Source organism: Monodelphis domestica, chromosome 7, assembly GCF_027887165.1.
Source record: "Monodelphis domestica isolate mMonDom1 chromosome 7, mMonDom1.pri, whole genome shotgun sequence".
NCBI lineage: Eukaryota > Metazoa > Chordata > Mammalia > Didelphimorphia > Didelphidae > Monodelphis > Monodelphis domestica.
In genome coordinates, this window is record NC_077233.1 from 18,259,290 (window position 1) to 18,278,015 (window position 18,726).

An 18,726-nucleotide genomic window follows, 5' to 3' on the forward strand; every position below is an offset into this window, starting at 1 on the left:
TAGGGTATCGCAATAGGACAGACTTTATGTATTTCCTTTAGTGTTGATTTCATCTATCAAACCATATATACTATATATATTTCTGACCTTGAATCACCTGAAAATCTTTGGCAGTGAGAATTTTCTTTTGGGGTCTTTATTAGCAGTGGCATAAGGAGACAAAGTTATAGGCCAGGTATCTACAAGGTTTGTCTCTCCTTGCTGTGCATGGACTTAGGACCTCAAGGCCCCACTAATCTTGGTGCTCTTGGATGATTGGTCTTGAGCAGCCTCTAGGGGGATCTGAAGAGAAGTGATGGCCATGTTAAGCTCTCTCCTATCTTGGAGATTATTGTTTTCGGTCTTTACTTCTTTGATACCCTACCAATTATCTTGTTCATTTGAGCTGCACTTTATCAGAAATTTGAAATTTTGTATGCAAAGCTTCATGAAAGACCATGGTGTTGTCCAGGATAGCTACTATCTCTTGGTTCCTTGATCAGAGAGGAAATACTGAAGTATTTCCATGAACTCTGCCCCAGGGTAGCTGAACTTAGCTTCTGGATTTCATCATAGTAGTGTGAGAAAATAATTGATGCTATCCATTTCTTTTTTAGCCCAGTTGCAGAAGTTACATATTGATATTGAGAACCTTCGGGAAGAGAAGGAAAAGGAAATCACAAGCACGAAGCATGATTTGCTCAGTGCCCAGGATGAAATTCTGCTGCTTCGACAAGTAGCAGACAAGGCTGCGTCTGAGCGGGACATTGACATTGCTTCCTTACAAGTGGAACTTCAGAAGGTCAGGGAGGAGCTGGAGCGGTGGCGGAAGGCAGCCTCAGAGTATGAGAAGGAGATTGTCAGCCTGCAGTCCAGTTTTCAGCTCCGTTGTCAGCAGTGTGAAGATCAGCAGAAAGAAGAAACCTCAAGGCTGCAAGGTAAGCCAGCATAGTGAACACTGGGTCAGAAGACACTGGAGGCAGGAGTGACTGCTCCCATTTTATCCCTGTAATGTTTAACTGCTTTTCAAGTTCAGTCATTCTGGATCAAAAGCCTTTTTCTTTTAAAAGAAAGGCTTTTCATTGTGGGTGCAGCAGAACACTATGTTTCTGGCTCTTGATTCTTTGTGCCAGGACTCATTCTTTAGGCTACATGGAATGTTTCCTTTTTTGGATCCAGAAACACCAGATTTCTGTGTGTTTTCAGTTGGAGTTTTCAAGAGGTGACCCACAGTGGATTCTTTCTGTTTCCACTTTGTTCCCTGGTTCTCACTCCTGGGTGGTTTTCTTTTAAGATTGTCATTTATTAGTGATTTGTGCTTTATTTATTAGAGTTATAAAATGTTATGTTCTTTTATTATATGTTTGACACATGCTTCCCCAAAAGGTCAAAAACAAAGGGAAAGTATATCAACATTTTTGGCTTAGAAAAAAATTGTAACCGATTGGGCCATCATCATTTGTGGAAAGGTCGAACAGATTGTGCTAGATAAATGTAATGAAATAATACTGTTTTAAGAAATGACCCATATGGTTTAGAACTACCTGGCACAATGGATAGACTGCCAGGCCCGGAGTCAGGAAGACCAGAGTTCATATCTGGACTCAGACACTTCCTAGCATATGACCTTGGGCAAGTCACTTAATCCTGTTTGTATCTGTAAAATGAGCTGGAGAAGAAATGACAAACCCCTGCAGTATCTTTGCCAAGAAAACTTCAAAAGGGGTCACAGAGGATCAGACATGACTGAAAACAACTGAGCAGCAAAGCAAAACAGCAGACACAGTAAAAAAAAAAAACAGCAAACACATCAAATAAATAAGAGGAAACAATTCTGATCAGTGGAGTGTCCTTTCTACTCCAGGAGACCAATGATAAAGCAGAGAGATACTGATTCAGAGTTGTAGAAGACATCATCCAGGTGTTTCTTGCTGGTTTCAAGGAAGAGCTTCCATTTGGGGCTGGCAGGAGTTCATAGGAAGTTGAAGTGATTCAAGATAAAGGAAGAAAAGAAAGAAAAAGAACTGAAACAGTTTTAGAATGAACAGAAGAGGATAGAGAGGAGGAATAGATAAGATGATTTATTCTGTTATATCAAACAGAATAATACATGCTTCAAAACATGTAACAGAAGGTCACATTGTTCATACAGTATCTTATTTTGTATTTTGTTTCATATTTATTAACATTTCAGTTCATGATAAAATAGTTTAAAACTATTAGATGGAAATCCTAAGAGGTTAAGCAAACTAAAAGATAAGTTTATAGCGAACCAACCTGTGTTTCCTATATGATTTTCCCTGTGGGTAATAACCTGAGAAGGGGAGAGGAGACTAAGGAAATGGGTGAATAATAAAGACTGAGACAACCAGTTAGAAGATATGGGGAGTGGCGCAAACTCCGATATTATTTCCCACTGAGAGCTAATGGGAAATATGAGGAATAAGAAAATACGCGGGGAGTAACAACTCCTTAATGCCTCCTGTGGACAAGAGTGCCAGAGGATTAACAGGAAGCATTGGGGCGACAGTGTCAAGAAGATCAACAGGAAAAGATAGGACAGAGCACTTTGAAGATACAGGGAAATAAGAGTGTAAGAGAAGAGAAGGGAAGAGAGAGATTCACGCTTGTTCCCCAGTATTTATTGGAGGTTTTAGGAATGTGGATTAGGAGGAGATCAACACATAGGTAACATGGCATAGGTCTTAACATTGGTTGAATGGACAATGACAAGATCAAAGAGGTGGAGATTAATCCAACCAGCACTATGCAAATGAATGTAGTCCTAGCCAGGGCAGCATGGCTGTCAAGGCCCAGCTTTTGAATTTGCCCATCCTTTGCTAGTCCTTTGGACTGTCCCTTTCCATACAATGAACATCAAGTGATCTGACCATGCGTTTGGTAAATGAATATACAGGATACAATATCAATATATCAATTATACTTCTCAGATGCTAACATGCCTGGTATGCTACAAATTTAATAAAATTAAGAGCTACTTTTCAAAACAATAAAACAGCCTATTAGCTAATTTAATTTAAAAAATAAAAATGGAAAAATGTTAACACTATCCAGAAATGAAAAAGGTTTTTAACAAATAAAGGAATTAAGGAAATTTTTACAAACGATTTTGTCCAATTCTATAACAATAATATCACTAATTTTAAAATGTTGGATGAATATTGAAAAGAATATAAAATGCCCATATTAGTAGAAAAATAAATATATTTAAATACATTTGAATTTACAAGTCTATTAAACATTAAAAAATAATCCCTTCAAATATTGTATAAAGTTTTTCCAGAAAAATACAAGAAAGTGATATTTCAAATTCCTTCTTTGATACCAATATAGTCTTGATACAAGGAAAACCAAAACAGAAAATTTTGGACCAATATGCCTAATAAATATTAATGCAAAAATTTTGTTCAAAGCAAAAGCAAAGAAGCTATATATAGCAGTGTAGTAATTATAGTAAAAAGATCATACAATATGACCAGATTGGATTTATACTAGGAATATAAAATTTGTTCAATTTGAGGGAATCGATGAACATAAAAGATCATATTAATAACTGGAATAGCAAAAATTATATGTTTATATTACTAGATGCATAAAAAGTTATTTCCTTCAAATACAACTTTTTTTTTTTACTGAAAGCATAGGAATAAGTAGACTTTTCTTTAATAGCAGTAATAGTTATCAAAATCAAGACCTAGTAATCTATAGGTAATGACAATAAATTAGAGGTCTTTCCAGTAAGATCAAGTGTGAAAGCAGGGATGTTCATGATCACCACTGCTGTTTGATACAGTACTAGAAATGAGAGCTAGTGCAAAAGAGAAGAAAAATAAATGGAAGGACTAAGGGTAGGCAAAAAGACAAAACTATTGTGAGTTTTTCCTTTTTCCTTTTTTTTTTGGCAAATGATAGAATGCCTTACTAAGAGAATGAATCTTAGCTAGCAAAGTAAAAATTAGTTGAAACAATAATTTTTATCAGTGTTTTTGGATATACTATAAACTCACATAAGTAATCACCATTTTGACTTATCAATACCAATAGGAACCAAAGGAAGAGAGAGAAAAATGCCATTTAAAACAACTACACATGTATAAAATACTTTGAATTCTACCTTCCAAGATACACATAAGAACTACACAATTCAACTACAAAGTTCTTTGGAGACACACCTAAATTATTAGATAACTATTAATTGCTCATGAGTAGACTGAGCCAATAGTGACAATACCACATACATTAATTTGCTTGCTTGTTGTCATACTGACCAAACTACTAAAGAATGATAGAGCTAGAAATAAATCAAAAGGTCAAAAGTGTCAAAACAGGATTTTTTTTTTAAGAAGTGGAAAGGAAAGGAGCCTTGGCAGTACTGATTAAAAAGAGAGGTTGATCAGTGGAACGGACTAGATCTTGAAATACAGAAAGAAACACAGTAGTCCATAAGCCCAGAGACCCTTGACTATTAGCACAAGAATTCACTATTTGATAAAATTACCAGGTAAATTAGAAACATTTTTTGACATGTTAGTTATAGAACAACATCTCACACTATATACCAGGAAAGTTCCAAATAGATGGATAATTTAGGTATAAAAGATCACATTTTAAACAGATTAGAGGAACCAGCAAGGCATTGCCTTTCAGAACTATGAATAAGGGATTCATTATATCATTATTACTGAATCTCAGAAGGCAAGTTTTGATTATATGGACAATTGACTATAAGAACAATGAAAATGAAGGATTTGCACAAACAAAATAAATGCAATTAAAATGAAAAAGGAATCAGTTAATTGTGGGAAAAAAAACTTTAATAGCAAATATCTCAACGATTCCGTTTCTAACATATAAGAATAAGAGCAAAGAATAATGGTCAAAGGATATGAACAGGCAGTGTTCAAAAGAGAAAATCCAAAGTATTAATAGCCATATTAAAAAATGTACCAATTCATGAATAAAGTAATACAAATTAAAGCAACTAAAGATTCTCTCTGATACCCTTTAGATTGGCAAAATTGTCAAAAAAAAGACATTTTTTTCTACTTTATTTTGATTTTATTAATAATAAATTTTCACATAAATTTTCCAAAGTTATATGATCCATATTGTCTTCCTCCCTTCTTCCCTCCCCCCTCCCAGAACTGACAAGCAGTTTAGTCTGGTTATACATGTATTATCTTGCAAAAGATATTTCTATCTTATTCATTTTTTTAAGTGAATAATCTCATAAAAACCAAAACATATACCCAAATAAGCAAGAGATAAATTATGTGTTTTCATCTGCGTTCCTAATCCAACAGTTCTTTCTCTGGAGGTGGATAACATTCTTAGAAAATGACAGATGTAGACACTTTGAATGCATTGTTGGTCCAGCAGTTTGGAACTATGCTTAAAAATTTATTAAATTTTACATAATACCTTTTGGCCCAGAAATACCATTATTAGGCCTATTAATTCAAAGAGTTGGAATTAAGAGGCAAAAGATCTATCTATACAAAAATATTTGTAGCATTTCTTTTTATAATGGAAATAACTATAAATTACAAGAGTTGGTCAACAGCTGGCAAATGGCCAAATTTTGGTTATATGAATGTAATGGACTATTATTGTACCATCTGAAATAATAAAAGGGTTTTGATGATGGTTAAAAGATGGTTCAGAGACCTGAAAAGACTCGTATGAACTAATGCAGAGTGAAGTGAGCAGAACCAGGAGAACAAGTTATACAATAACAATGCCATTATAAAGTTAAACAATTTTATATATATAAAGTTTTGGGATTCTAATCAATACAATGTCCAATCATAAGTCCCGAGGACCATTGATGCAGCCTGCTACTCACTTCTTTTTTATTTTTAAAACACTTACTTTCTCTCTTGGAGCCAATACTGTGAATTGGCTCCAAGGCAGAAGAGCAGTAAGGGCTAGGCAATGGGGGTTAAGTGACTTGTCCAGGGTCACATAGCTGGGAAGTATCTGAGGCCAGATTTGAACCTGAGGCCTCCTGTCTCTAAGCCTGACTCTCAATCCACTGAGCCACTCAGCTGCTCTCTCGCTACTTACTTCTTGACAGATGATAGAATCAAGATGCAGAATGATTTGGCATATATTTTTGGACATAGTCAATAAGATTTTTTTCTTTATTATGTGTATTTGTGATAAGGAATTTGTTTACCTTACTTATATTTTTTCCCAGTGAGATGAGGGAGGTAAGAGGAAATAAATGCTTGTTCATTGAAAAAAAAATTTTTTTAAATAAAGTTCTATTAGATAAAAGATCTAATGTAGACATACTTCACTGGGAATAATAAAACTTTTCATTTAATGTTTACAAAGTAGATACTTTCTTAGACTTTTCTTTTTTTTTTCTTTTGTAGGCAAAAAAAGATTATGTAATAGGAAATTGAATTTAAAATTTGATGACCCCATCTATTTTCATTTTCTAGCAGCAATAAGATACCAATCACAGAGTCTTTATTTCTCATTTTAAATTGAGAATTCATTAACCCATTGTGTTTAAAGCATTCAGCTTGGGGGCAGTTAGGTGACTCAGTGGATAGAGAGCCAGGCCTGGAGTCAGAAGGACCTGGGTTCAAATTTAGCCTCAGATACTTTCTAGCTGTGTGACTAGACAAATCCCATAACCTCCATTGCTTAGCCCCTCCCACTCTTCTACCTTAGAACCAATACTTAGTATTGATTCTAAAACAGAAAGTAAAAAAGCATACACTTCCATAAAAGTAATTGGCCGAAAGTAGGCAACTGCGTACATTGAAATCTCATAATCAATTGCTGTTTGAAGCATGTAGCAGAGATATTGGAAACCACAGAAGGGCAAAAACTCATCTCTCTAGAGGACCTAATTCACTAGCCAGATCTTTACAAGTAACCATCTAAAATCTGCATATGGAGCCTGCTGGAGATATCTATGTCAGATTATAGATGCTACCTATAAAAGGTGCAAATTATATAAAGAAAATATCTCATCTGTGTTTTAGTTCCACTCCAAGAACATGAGGCCAGTGACAGTATAATTTTAAAATGGCAGTACTTGAGTACTGGCTATTTCTAGAAGCTAACCCTGGATACTCATGCCCACCATTCTGGACAGGAATCATCCTTCAATGATTTAAGAAAAAAATTAGAATGAAAATGGCCTACAGGCTAATAGTGTTCAGGAAGATGTATGATGTGTTCCTTGGAGACCATCTTTAATGCTTCCTAGAATTTCCAAGAGCTCTCTATTAGTCTCCTTATATTTCCCAAAAGGATGGATACATAACTATTCCCATTTGTCCTTATAATGAGATCCTTTCATTGTCAGCAAAAAGAAAAATATCAGGCATCGATTAAACTGAGTAAATAACTCTTTTCTTTTGATGAAATATCACTAGTGGAGAAAACTTTAACATAAAAAGAAATCTCATTTCTAGATGAATATTTCTGTAATTTAGGAAAGACCTGGTGGCTTGTGTTTCTTTGTTTCTTTTTTTATTTTATTTATAAGTTTATAAATAAATATTCTTTATTCCAGAATATAAAAATAGAAAGCATTTTTAATGGAGACACACTACGTGGGGACTTTGTAAAATGATTTTTTCTATATTTTTATAATAAATAGATTAAATAGAACCAGCAATAAGCAAACAAACCAAAAAGCTAATTGCTTCTTCAAGAGATAGTAGTAATTCTGACAGTTGGGTGGGAAAGAGGTTAGCTTCTAAACGAATCTCCAAATATATCCATTGAATATGTGTCTCACCTATCGGTCAAAATAATGGTATGAATAAATACAAAGTTTCTGACTAAATTTAAGGAAGTAGTTGGATATTTTCCCCCTTCTCAGTTGTCCTAAAATGTATTCACCTACACATGCCTACATATTTGCTTACAATATGGAATAATATTCTTTGATTGCTTTGTAGGTGAACTGGAGAAGCTGAGAAAAGACTGGAGTGTATTAGAAGCAGAATGCCTTTCTCTAAAAAGGGAAAATGTTTCACTGTCATCAGAACTTCAGCGACAAGAGAAAGAATTGCATAGGTATGTAAATTCAAAAGGGAAAAGCAGAATATTTCTTTATCTTCATTTTTCTTTAAAAAAACCACCCATACTTTTTGTCTTTAAATCAATACAACATAGTGGTTCTAAGGCAGAAGAGTAGTAAGGGTTAAGCAATGGGATTAAATGTCATACCCAGGGTCACACATATAGAGAGTGTCTGAGGCCAGATTTGATCTCGGGACCTCCTTTCTCCAGGCCTGGCTCTCTCTACTGAGCCTCTCCTCGATTTTTATGTTAACTTTTTTTATAGTTATATACTTTTTATAACGAAAGGTTCAATATAACTTGAGGAATTCAATAGTATTGATTAAATAGCTATTTTGTGCAAGGTATACTTCTAGATCCTGAATAATGACTATTTTGCAGATTATCTGTAGCCAATATATTAACCCACCTGGTTTCATCCTGTCATGAGTGTGATCCTAGATTTCCTCAGAGAATGCAAATCCACTGGAATGTTTCCCTAAATAAAGTATCATTATGAAAATGATTCTACTACAGAGATTCAATCTCATATTAACTTTCAAATGCAAATGAATTTTGCCTTCTCCATACTACTGCTTACATACCCCCACATGCCCCCAAACTGCATGTGTGGGGAATATAATAGGTCCCACCACTGGAATTCCATCAAGCCATGGGAAGAGAGAAGAAACAAATAAGAATGTGAATCCTCAAAAATACAAGCATTTGTTGTATATTGTATATTGCTTAATACTTAGCTGTTAAAATCAATTTTGTCTGCTTATTGACTATGAAATTAAGAGAGGTTTTCAGCTGGAATGGATAAGATAGTACCCCACTCCCATCACCCCTCCCAAAGAAAAGAAAAAGAAAAACTTATTGAAGCATTTTTTTTTCACTGTGTACAAGGAAGGCCAGAAGGTATTAGTGACAAATAAAAGAATTTTGAGAGTTAAGTATTGAGTGTAAGAAGAGCAAGCAGTACATAATAGACATTTGTATTTTACATATTTTTTCTTACTTTTTGGAAAAACTTGTTTAGTTTGGGGTTTGGTTTCAGAATAAAATAATTTTAAATATACACAGAAAGAAAGCTAGATGGAATTATTGAAAAGCAGGATCACTTTAAAAATTATATAAATTATATAAAGAATTTATTATACGTTTTAAAAGAAAATCAAGCTTTATATAATAGAAATTCATAATTTCATGTATAATCTTCCTTTTTCTATTTTATCATGCATATCGAAGTGCTCATTCTCCTTGAATTTTTGTTAAAGTAATAAAAGTCTTTGAAATACATAGACCCCTTTAGGCCTCTATATAGTTCGTTGTAGTTGTAAAAATTAAATTAGTCTCTATTAATAAAAATGTTATATTTTGAGGTTTAGTTAGGATTATTAGAATCAAGGATACAGAATAATAAACCACGTGCCCAGGGCTGATTAGCCCATTCATCATTGCAATGGAAGAGGGAGAGGTAGGTGTTACTGCCAGTTAAATACTAATTGTGATCTCACCCAGATGGAGACTCAGGTGAGATTATAGGGAATTCTGGGAAATACCAAGGACTTCTGGGGGATTGAAGTCTAGGGTTCCAAATCTCCATTTTACATAGTATAGATCATGACTTGCCTTTTGTGTTACAGCTCTCAGCAGCAGAGCTTGGAACTCACTAGTGATCTGAGCAGCCTCGAAGTGACCCGGAAAGAGCTGGAGAGTAAAGTGGGATCCTTGAAGGACCAGCATCTAAGGGACTCAGCACATTGGAAGACCCTTCTCAGTAAAGCCGAAAATGAAGCAAAGGATGTTCAGAAAGAGGTAAAGGGAAGAGACGTTGTGCAAACCCCATTGTGATGGGTCGTCCTGGCAAAAGCAGCTGACCTTTCCCCGAGTTAGAAATACCAAAGGAAGCAGCAGCGGCATTAGATGTCACTTCAGACGATGCCTGTAGTGCTTAGCATTTGTCTGTTCTCATGTGTGTAATGCATGTGGAAAGAATTGAAGTGGACCCAGTACAAAGCATCTTATCAATTTGCAAGGTTCATGTTTCCTTTTTGATTCCTGGGCACCAGTTAATACTCTCCAGTACTTTTAAGCTCCCCAAGGAGCCTTTTCTCTAAGCGATTATTTAATCTGTCCCTGATCTTCCAAAGTTAAGAGTTTACAATCTGACGAGTTCTGCTTGATCTTCACTCTGTTGCTGCTTTATCCTTTTCTTCAGTTGTTCTGTTCTCTTGGATGCGTGGGGAAGACTTCCCTTAGATCAGATTTCATTCCAAAGCATAAAGTAGCCCAGAAGAGTTCTGGTTCGATTTACACTGCTCATTTTTATTATACCCAGGAATGTGTGCACTTTATATTAATATTCAGATTAAGGGACTTTTTTTTTCTTCAGTAATCTCTTCCTTAAAAGTAACAAGGTATTAGGTTAATCCAACCAATGATTCCCAATCCTTTTATGGGGATGAGCCTTTTTTTCTGGATCCTTGAAATGACCGGAGGTGCTGATAAAAAATAACCCTTCGCATACTCCTAATTATCAATATCGCCAGTTGCACATCTCTTCTAGCAAGGAATCTTGACAGTCCCCAGAAAGGGGAGGATTAGCTTGCCCTCCTACTAGCTAGGGACCCCTGATCTAGGGTCTTTTTAATGAAGAAGTTACAGCAATGAGAAAGATATTCAAGAAAAACTCTAGTCCTTATCCAGCATTGTTACTAGAAGATATTTGTTCATTCAGTGTAAATTTTTTGTTTCTATTTTTCTTTCTTTGTAGTGTCAAACTTGGAAATGATTGTTCTTCTGTCTTCATGTCTGTTCCTAAAAACCTGTAAATTTCTTTGTTTTCTGTGGGCATTTTTATTCTGTAATATGTTCTTCCAGTCTTTGTTAAATATGTTAAATCAGAGAGAGGCTTCACTTACCATTTTCTGGATTACAAATGATGTGCCAAATTACATATGCCGTTGTTTAAACAATCTCAGCACTTTGTAGCCATCTTGTCATCCATATTTCATAATTCTTCTATAATCTGGGGAGAATTATGCCTTTGGAAGATGATTTAGTTGTATGTGAATATGAAGGCTTTAGTCATTTTGTTCCATTATTTTTATGAATATTGTGGTCATTGAACAGTAAGTCAATACAATAAAGCTTTAACTGTCCATGTGAATGGCAGTAGCGTGCTGTCCCAACCTCTCAAGTGTTGGTAGTTAACTGGATTGCATTAAAAGCAGCCAAATATTTGACTATGTCTGATCTCGTCAGTGTAGTTCATGTGCATTTCCCCTTCTGCCTGTTTCATGTTAACATGGCGTAATTGTTTGGAATCATCACATTTTTATAATATAAGGTGTTTTCTCCTCCCTTTTGTTGTGATTTAATTCAGCTTGTTGTATATTATTCTATTGTCCAAAGTTTTGTGAATGTGTCAAGCTTCGTGTATGTGGAATTCACTCAAAATTAACTGGTCTTGCTTTTTATGTCTGTCTGCATTTCTCTCCACACTCCCTCTTCACCTTCCTTTCTCTCACAGTATAGGCACCAGTATTAGGATACTCTGTTCCACTCTGATATTTCAAACTAAGCAAGCTAGACACTGGTTAGGTGTGTAAAGAATAACTCAGGCTGTTGGTAATGCACCCACCTCACATACTATTTCCCTGGTTCAGCTTGGAGCTAATAATCTTAAGTTATCAGTCATGCCAAACTAGGTCGTGGAAGTTCATCCCCCAGCTGCTTTCTAGTTTAGCTGAAATATTTCATATATATGGGAAATGCTTACAAATCTTAAAGGGCTGGAGACAGAAGAGCTATTATTGGTGTTGCCATTGTTGTTCTTAATGTGAGGATGAAGCTCTAAGAAGCCAGTGGTGAGAACTCAGAAGTGTTTATATTTGGCTTAAATAATAGGAGCTTATCTGGCCCTGAAGCTCTCAGGACTTGGGACCATGAGATTGAAAGCATGGAAGACAATAAAGAAGACCACTCTAGTCCAGTCTCATCATTTAAAAGAAGCGAAAACATAGACTTAAAAAGCTGAGGTGATAGCCAGGAGCAGAGGCAGAGTTTGATCTGAGGTCTTCTGGCTCCAGGATATATGATGGACAATGTTCTAAGGAGCCAAACTGTCTCTTAGCCCAGCTCTGTCACAGATCCACTCCTGGCCAAGACTGGGATTATGGAATTGAGTGCTTTGATTGAAAAGGCTTCCTGTTGAACCTCAGGCGTGGAGGAGCAGTCAAGAGGCAAAGCCACGACTTCTTCACAGTTGCCTGATCTGCTCGTCCCAGTCAGCTCCCAAGCTGTCGTCGCAGTGCGCTGCTTTAGAGAGTACTCAGGGTTGCTAGGGCCTCTTTCCTGGGCAGGGCCTGGTAGCAACTGCTGCTGGAAAGATCCTGGGCCCAACGAAAACAGTGGGACCTTTCTTGGGTGTGCCTTTAAGCTTAGCCCTGGGGGGCATTTTAATACAACCATAAAATTTCTTTCGGGCCTTTCTACCTCCTTCTGGGTTCCCCCTTTTGATCTCTTCAGTGTCCCAGAAGCTGTTATTACCCTCTTGCCTTGTGGCTGCCCCAAACCTCTGCTCCCCTTCTAAAAGGATCACAACCAACCAGACACATTTTCTTATGTTAGTATGAACTAATCAGTTTTCCAAGGTCTTGAATCCCAGGACTGACTCTTGACATGGACTCTCAGCATTGAGTGGACTTCAGGAAGTATTTAGTTCAGTGCTCCAAGAGAAATTTACATTTTAAAAAACCATAATAATCCTTAATAAAATTTCAGGCACTGTTGACAAAATGACATTCGTCTTAGACGATATTGGAGAGTACTTGGAAGTCATGGGGGAATGGGAACTGTACTCAGGATGTTTAATTTATTTTATATACCACTTTTGAGTATTTCTCTCCCCTTCTTTGTTCTTTGGTTTCTTTCCCTTGGGGCCAAGAAAAGCAGGCTGGGAGAAGGCCATATGTAGAAGAGGAGGTTCATTCTCGCAAGCCACAGACACATCTTTCTGTCTGTACCGAATTGCTGCGTGTTTTTGTCACTAGCTCACGCTGCTTAAGAGAGCGAAAGCCTGTAGCGATTACATTCTGTTTCAGAACCGGGTGGAAGTCAAGTTCATTCAGTTTATCAAACATGCTTTACGACCTTAATCGAGGCAAGGCACGGTGCTTAGGTTCTAGGGCTAAAGAAGCAAAGAGCTTTCATTCTGCTGGGCAGCAGTTACCCAAATACAGAAACAGACCCACAGAGTTAAAGAAGGGAAAGTAAACCACGGCTGGGGAAGGCCCCCTGGGGGAGGATACTCGGCCTTAAAGAACAGGAAGCATTCTACGAAGTAGACAAGTAAAGGCCAAGAGCATAGCGGAGAGCTCGGGCACAGGCGCTGAGACGGGGCTTAGGATGTCACCTCCAGGGAGGAGGCCAGAATGCACATGGGATGGGGGGGCTTCATGCGACATGCAGCTGGCAAGGTAGTTGCAGCCAGATTGTGTAGAACTTTTCATGCTAGGCTGAAGAGTTTGTGTGGAGAGGCTGCATAGAGGGAGATCATTTAGGAACGTAGTAGACAGTCCAGGGGAGAGGACACGGGCTCGGACTGCGGCCCTGATAGCGGAGAGAAGACTGTGAGAAGAAACCAGACGATGTGGGCTGGGAGAGCACGAAAGGGGGGAAATGAGAAGCGGGCCAGAGCTGGGCTTGATGGTGTTTGGGGGTCAGGAGGTGTGGCAGCCTGAAATGCCGATGAGATTTCAGTGCTTTCCGCTTCAAGACTCCGAGATGATAGGGCTCAGGTTGTTAGCCGAGTTGTGGAGTTCTCTGACCTTTTTACACACCGGAAAACTTCCATCTTCGCTCAGAACTGTGGCAGGGCTGGGGAGGGACCTGCTTTAGAAACCCACACGAGCTCAGTGGCTGCTGGTAGATGTTCCCAGCCCCTGGCCACAAAGGGCCGCAGAGAAGAAACGTGGTGAGTGTCCTGCCCTCCACGTAGAAGCCCAGCTCCATGCCTGTTCTAAGTGGGGCCTGCCCCTGTTTTTTCTTTGCCCGTAGTATGAAAGGACCCAGACTCAGCTCGCAGACCTGAAGGCGAAGCTTGAAATAACCGAGCAGGAAAAACAGTTCGTCACCAATGAGCTCAGACAGTGTCAAGACAACCTGAAGCAGCTACAAGAAAAAGGAAACAATGTAAGTCTTTACAAACTTGGGGTCTCTTTGGATGAGGGACGGAATAAGGGGCTTCAGCAGTGCCCCACGACCCCACAACACTCCTGGAGCCCTCCATGTCCCCACGGTGCCACCCCGGGGCCCAGCAGCCCCCGCTGGACACATAGGTGAGTGCTGGGGCTCTGGGGGGGCAAACACTCTTCCTAAGGAAGAGGCCCCTCATGAGGTACCCCCTCCAGGACTACCAAATCTTGCGTGTGCGTGTGTGTGTGCGTGCGTGCGTGTGTGTGTGTGTGTGTGTGTGTGTGACTTGCCCAGGGTCATACACCTAGGAAGTGTCTGAAATCAGATTTGAACCCAGGACCACCTGACCGCAAGCTCAGAACTCTCTTCATTGGATATAGCTATATCTAGCTTGCCCTGCCAACACCCAATGACTTGTGTGACCACCAGAAGATATTCATCCTTTTTTTTTTTTTGGATCTCTTTCTGTCTTCGTAACAGCTGTAAGGCAGAAGGACAAGGGCTAGGCAAACGGGGTTAAATGACTTGCCCAGGGTCACACGGCTAGGAAATGTTTGAGGGACGTTTATTCTTTGTTTCTGAATACACGATCCCAGTGCCCAGATGGGGGGCGGGGGGGGTCTTCTCCTTCCTCCGTGATGGCGTGATCCTCTCTAGCTACAGTTAGAAAGAGGGGAGGCGACTCCTGCCTTTTTCTCTTTCTCAAATACTGAAAAACGTGTGCTTCATCCGGGGTGTTAGGATAAAAATGGTGCACAGCAGCAGTTTGGATTCCTATTTGCTCCTTAAAAGGAGCCGGAGTGGCCCTTCGTGTCGTCCTGTGTCCTGGCTGATGGCCGACGTGAGCTTTGCCCAGGGGGTGTTCGTCAGGGTGACTGACTGCCGGCGTTGGCGGCTGTGGCGGCTCTGAGTCTCCTGTCGCTGCTTGGGGCCCGGCACACGGCTTGCCTGGCAGCACCGGCGCACACGTGCTCACGTTCAGTCCGTCCTTCCCAGAGCCTCCCTGATGGCGCGAGTCCAGTTGTGTTTCTTACGACAACCGACCCTACAAAGCATCTCGCAGGATCACAGTGGCAGCCCCGCGTCCGCAGATCGCCAGAAGCCCCTCAGAAAGGGCCTCAGTCAGGGGCCTGAGCGTCTGCCCTGGGGGTCTCGCCCCTCCCCCATGAAGCGGCTCCAGGGCCTGCTCTGCACGCACGGCTCACGCAGCCAGGCGGCCGCCACCCTCATCAAAGTCGTTTCCGTTGTAGCAAACAAACTCCTTGAGAGAAACCATTCCCTGGAGTACTTTCTGCTGACGGGCGACGTCTTTCCCGCCTCTATGGCCCGCGGCCCCCAGGCTGAGCAGGCTCCTGCCCTCGTAGCAGACCCCACCCGGCCCCGTGTCCTCGAGTGTCTGCTGGGAGGGTCCCGTGCCCGCGCGGCGTACAGGCCGCCGACGTTCTGTGCTGTGTCGGGTGTCTTTCCTGCGTGATGCGTGCCCAGATGGATGCTGTGCCCTAGTTTGCCCCCGTCGGAATCCTCTGGTCCTTGTGGAGCACACAGTGACTTCTCGTTCCCTTCCCTTCTTTAGCCGTCCATATTCCAACCCGTCCCAGCCGTTTTCGTCGGCCTATTCCTGGCTTTCCTGTTTTGGTGTTACGGTCCATTGTGGTAGAGAAAGGTACAAGCTCCCTGTTGAGTCGTGTCTGTCCGTCCCTGTCTGTCCGTCGTGCATGGGCCAACGCCGCCGGTGTCGTCTCCCGAAGCAAACCCTTCATTTGTGCCCCACGACCGACTAATCCCTAACGCTGTCTGTGTCCTCTGTGGTGCCGCTAACCCCCACTTACCTAAGCGTTCAGTGTTCGGCTGGGCCCGGCCTCGCGGAGGCAGAGTCAGCCTGACGTCTGCAGTGCTGCGCCTCTCCCTGTTCAGGCCGCGCCCGTTTCCTCCCCGACTCCCCCGTCGGGCCGTGCCCGTTGGGGGCGCTTTTTCTCTTTTCACTGGGGCTGTGAAGAAGATGAAAAAGGGAGTCCTTGGAGGACTGGGCCCTCGCTAGCCTGCACGGCCCCCCTCTTCCGCCACACCCCGACCTTCCCTCGCGGGAAAGCAGCTTTTGGTTTGGGGGGGGGGCAGTGAGGAAGGACTTCCGGCTGACTTCGGGCCTTGGCCTTCTGCCGGCCTGGCCGCCGGGCTTGTGCCTGCTGGCCAGGCTGCCTCTTGTCTTTACATGAGCCTTGAAGCGGTCAAGACTTTCGGACAGTGAGAGGCAGACGGTTCCCCGTGCTCGGGGATGAGTCTCTGCACCGAGGGCCCGGTGAGCTGGCTGGTGTGCGCGGCTGGGGGAAACGGCCTACTGACTCTTGGTTTCTCTCTACAGAGACACTGGCCTTGGATGCCCGTGCTGGCAGCTCTGGTAGCCGTGACAGCCGCAGTGTTGTACGTGCCCGGCCTCACCAGAGCTTCACCGTGAGGACTGCGGCTGGTTCCAAACCGCCCTCCTTAGAAGCCGGCGTCGCACTCCTGCGGGGAGGACCGATCCATTTTCTTCCTTTTTACCTCTCAATACAACGAAAGTGCAAGAGAAGAACAGTCGGGTCATTGCTTTAAATTGTATAAAATGTATCTGTCTATAAAGAGGGAATAAAATTGTGACTTTATGCTACTGTAAGCAATAATTTGCTTGCAATTTTTCATGTAATTTTTTAATTAGTATATTGAGATTCTAAATATTATGGTGGCCTAAAGTAGGCTTCTTGGTACCAAATTATTTATAACATTTAGGTTTATGGCTATTTTACTCTAGATGCTGATTGCCAGATAATTCATTTTCTGATTGGATACCTTCCCAAACCAGACAACTGATAAATAAATGGGAAAGAGGCACTGGGTGCTCAGTGCCTACCATTTTGAAATAAATATATGCACATATATTTTTTTTACATATTGACACCATTTTTACTTGCTATAAACCACTGAGCTATTGGGAACAAGACTTAGAGACAACTATGACTTCCATAGATTTTTCCAGGATAAAACACATTTGGAGAAGGTTCCGTTTTAGCAGTTATTCAAGAAATAGACACGCTTTTGTGCAGCCTTAATGTGACTTCAAGATGTGGAGGGCATCGACCTTGGAAAACTTTGTAAGAGTGTGGGTATTTTCTTGAGTGAACTGAAGAATTTCTGGGAGCAAAAAGTGAATCATTTCACATCTACAGTGCAGTAAACCAAACTATTCGATTGGAATGTAATTTATTCAACATTGTGCATTCAAAGTAGAGAGACCTTTTCTTTGCTTTCTCATCAACAGCATTTTAGGAAGCATGATTTTGTTTTCTCCTCACTGATTCTTCCAGACATGCTTTAAAGAGGAAAATGTGTCTCCTTTGGATAAATTGCTGTTGACTTAACTCGGTTAGGAGGATTGGGAGTGCATCTATAGCTAATCGGTCTCCCGGACGAACGAGGCGAATTTCTGTCCACCCAGGGAATCCTGCAGTTAGGAATGCAAATGGCTTTGGGGTTTTGGGTTGGTTGGTTTGTTCTTTAACGGAGTAGTTTTGTTCATAAAAAGCACTACTTCAGTGGGGTCCCAAGTGTATGCGTGAGCCCTTAAGCCATGTTTTGCATTTTCAATTCAACGCCCGAGTCAGGGGGAGGGAGCTCTGGTTTTGTACAGCTCCACGGTTAGGTCAATAAAGTTTACTGAAGTATTAACCCAGTGAAGGTTTTTTAGAAAATGGAGATGAGGAAAATCTCAGTGAATTGGCTTGGATTCTCCATGGCAATCTGCAGGTCACGCCAAATACTTAAGTAGGAGTTTAGCATACAGTTTGCCTTGTGAGGTTTTGGGGGTCATTGTCTATATGTTAAAGGTTATATTTTAAGCTGTTGGGGATTTGCTGTTGGGAGAACCGTTAGATTTATGGAAGAATTAGTCCACAGACGACTTGTAGAAAATCTCACTGTGTTCATTTCACCGTTTTATTTTTCTGTTTCAGGAAGCTACTCCCCCACAGAATGCTCATATGCCAGTGGTACTCTGTACCTCTTGTATATAGGTTATTGCAAATATTGTTCTGAAATGCTTAACTTCAGAATTACATTTTTTAAAGTAAATAATTGTTTTAAATCTATTTTGTAAAGATATAAAGTACAATAGAATTTCTGGAATACAGATTAAACTATTTGCACTAACACACGTGATGTGCATGATTTAATAAAATAACTTTACTCTCCCTATGCATGTTTCAGTTGGATGTCATTTGAAAAATCTAGGGTGGCTATTGCTCCTGAGCTGATAGGCTGCTGTCCTAAAATGGCAGGAGGACCATCACCTACCACGAGCACATTGGGTGTTTGTGGAGCTTCTCCTGGTTGAATTGACCTTTGATAAGTCTTCTACACCGTCACATTTCTTTGCTTTTCATAATTGATGCTGTTGTAACCCATTTGAAAGATCCAGGCCCTTAACTTAAAATAATGGCCCAGTTCTTCCATGCTCCGGGG

General features: G+C 40.5%; 1 protein-coding gene across 6 annotated transcripts in view; it reads left to right on the forward strand.

The window, feature by feature from the left end:
* Positions 1–18,459, forward strand: part of SLMAP (sarcolemma associated protein) — a 168,891-nt gene extending 150,432 nt beyond the window's left edge. For 4 of the 6 annotated variants that reach the window (XM_007499963.2, XM_007499966.2, XM_007499968.2 and 1 more), the window contains 5 exons: positions 597–917; positions 7,929–8,046; positions 9,681–9,852; positions 14,098–14,232; positions 16,595–18,459. In XM_007499963.2, the coding sequence (XP_007500025.1) occupies positions 597–917; positions 7,929–8,046; positions 9,681–9,852; positions 14,098–14,232; positions 16,595–16,687 (839 nt within the window). In that variant the 3' untranslated portion in view covers positions 16,688–18,459. Of the gene's footprint in view, positions 1–596; positions 918–7,928; positions 8,047–9,680; positions 9,853–14,097; positions 14,233–15,808; positions 15,899–16,594 lie in introns of all 6 variants that reach the window. The other 2 variants (XM_007499964.2, XM_056804279.1) reach the window with 1 other exon arrangement.
* The last annotated feature ends 267 nt before the right edge of the window (positions 18,460–18,726 follow it).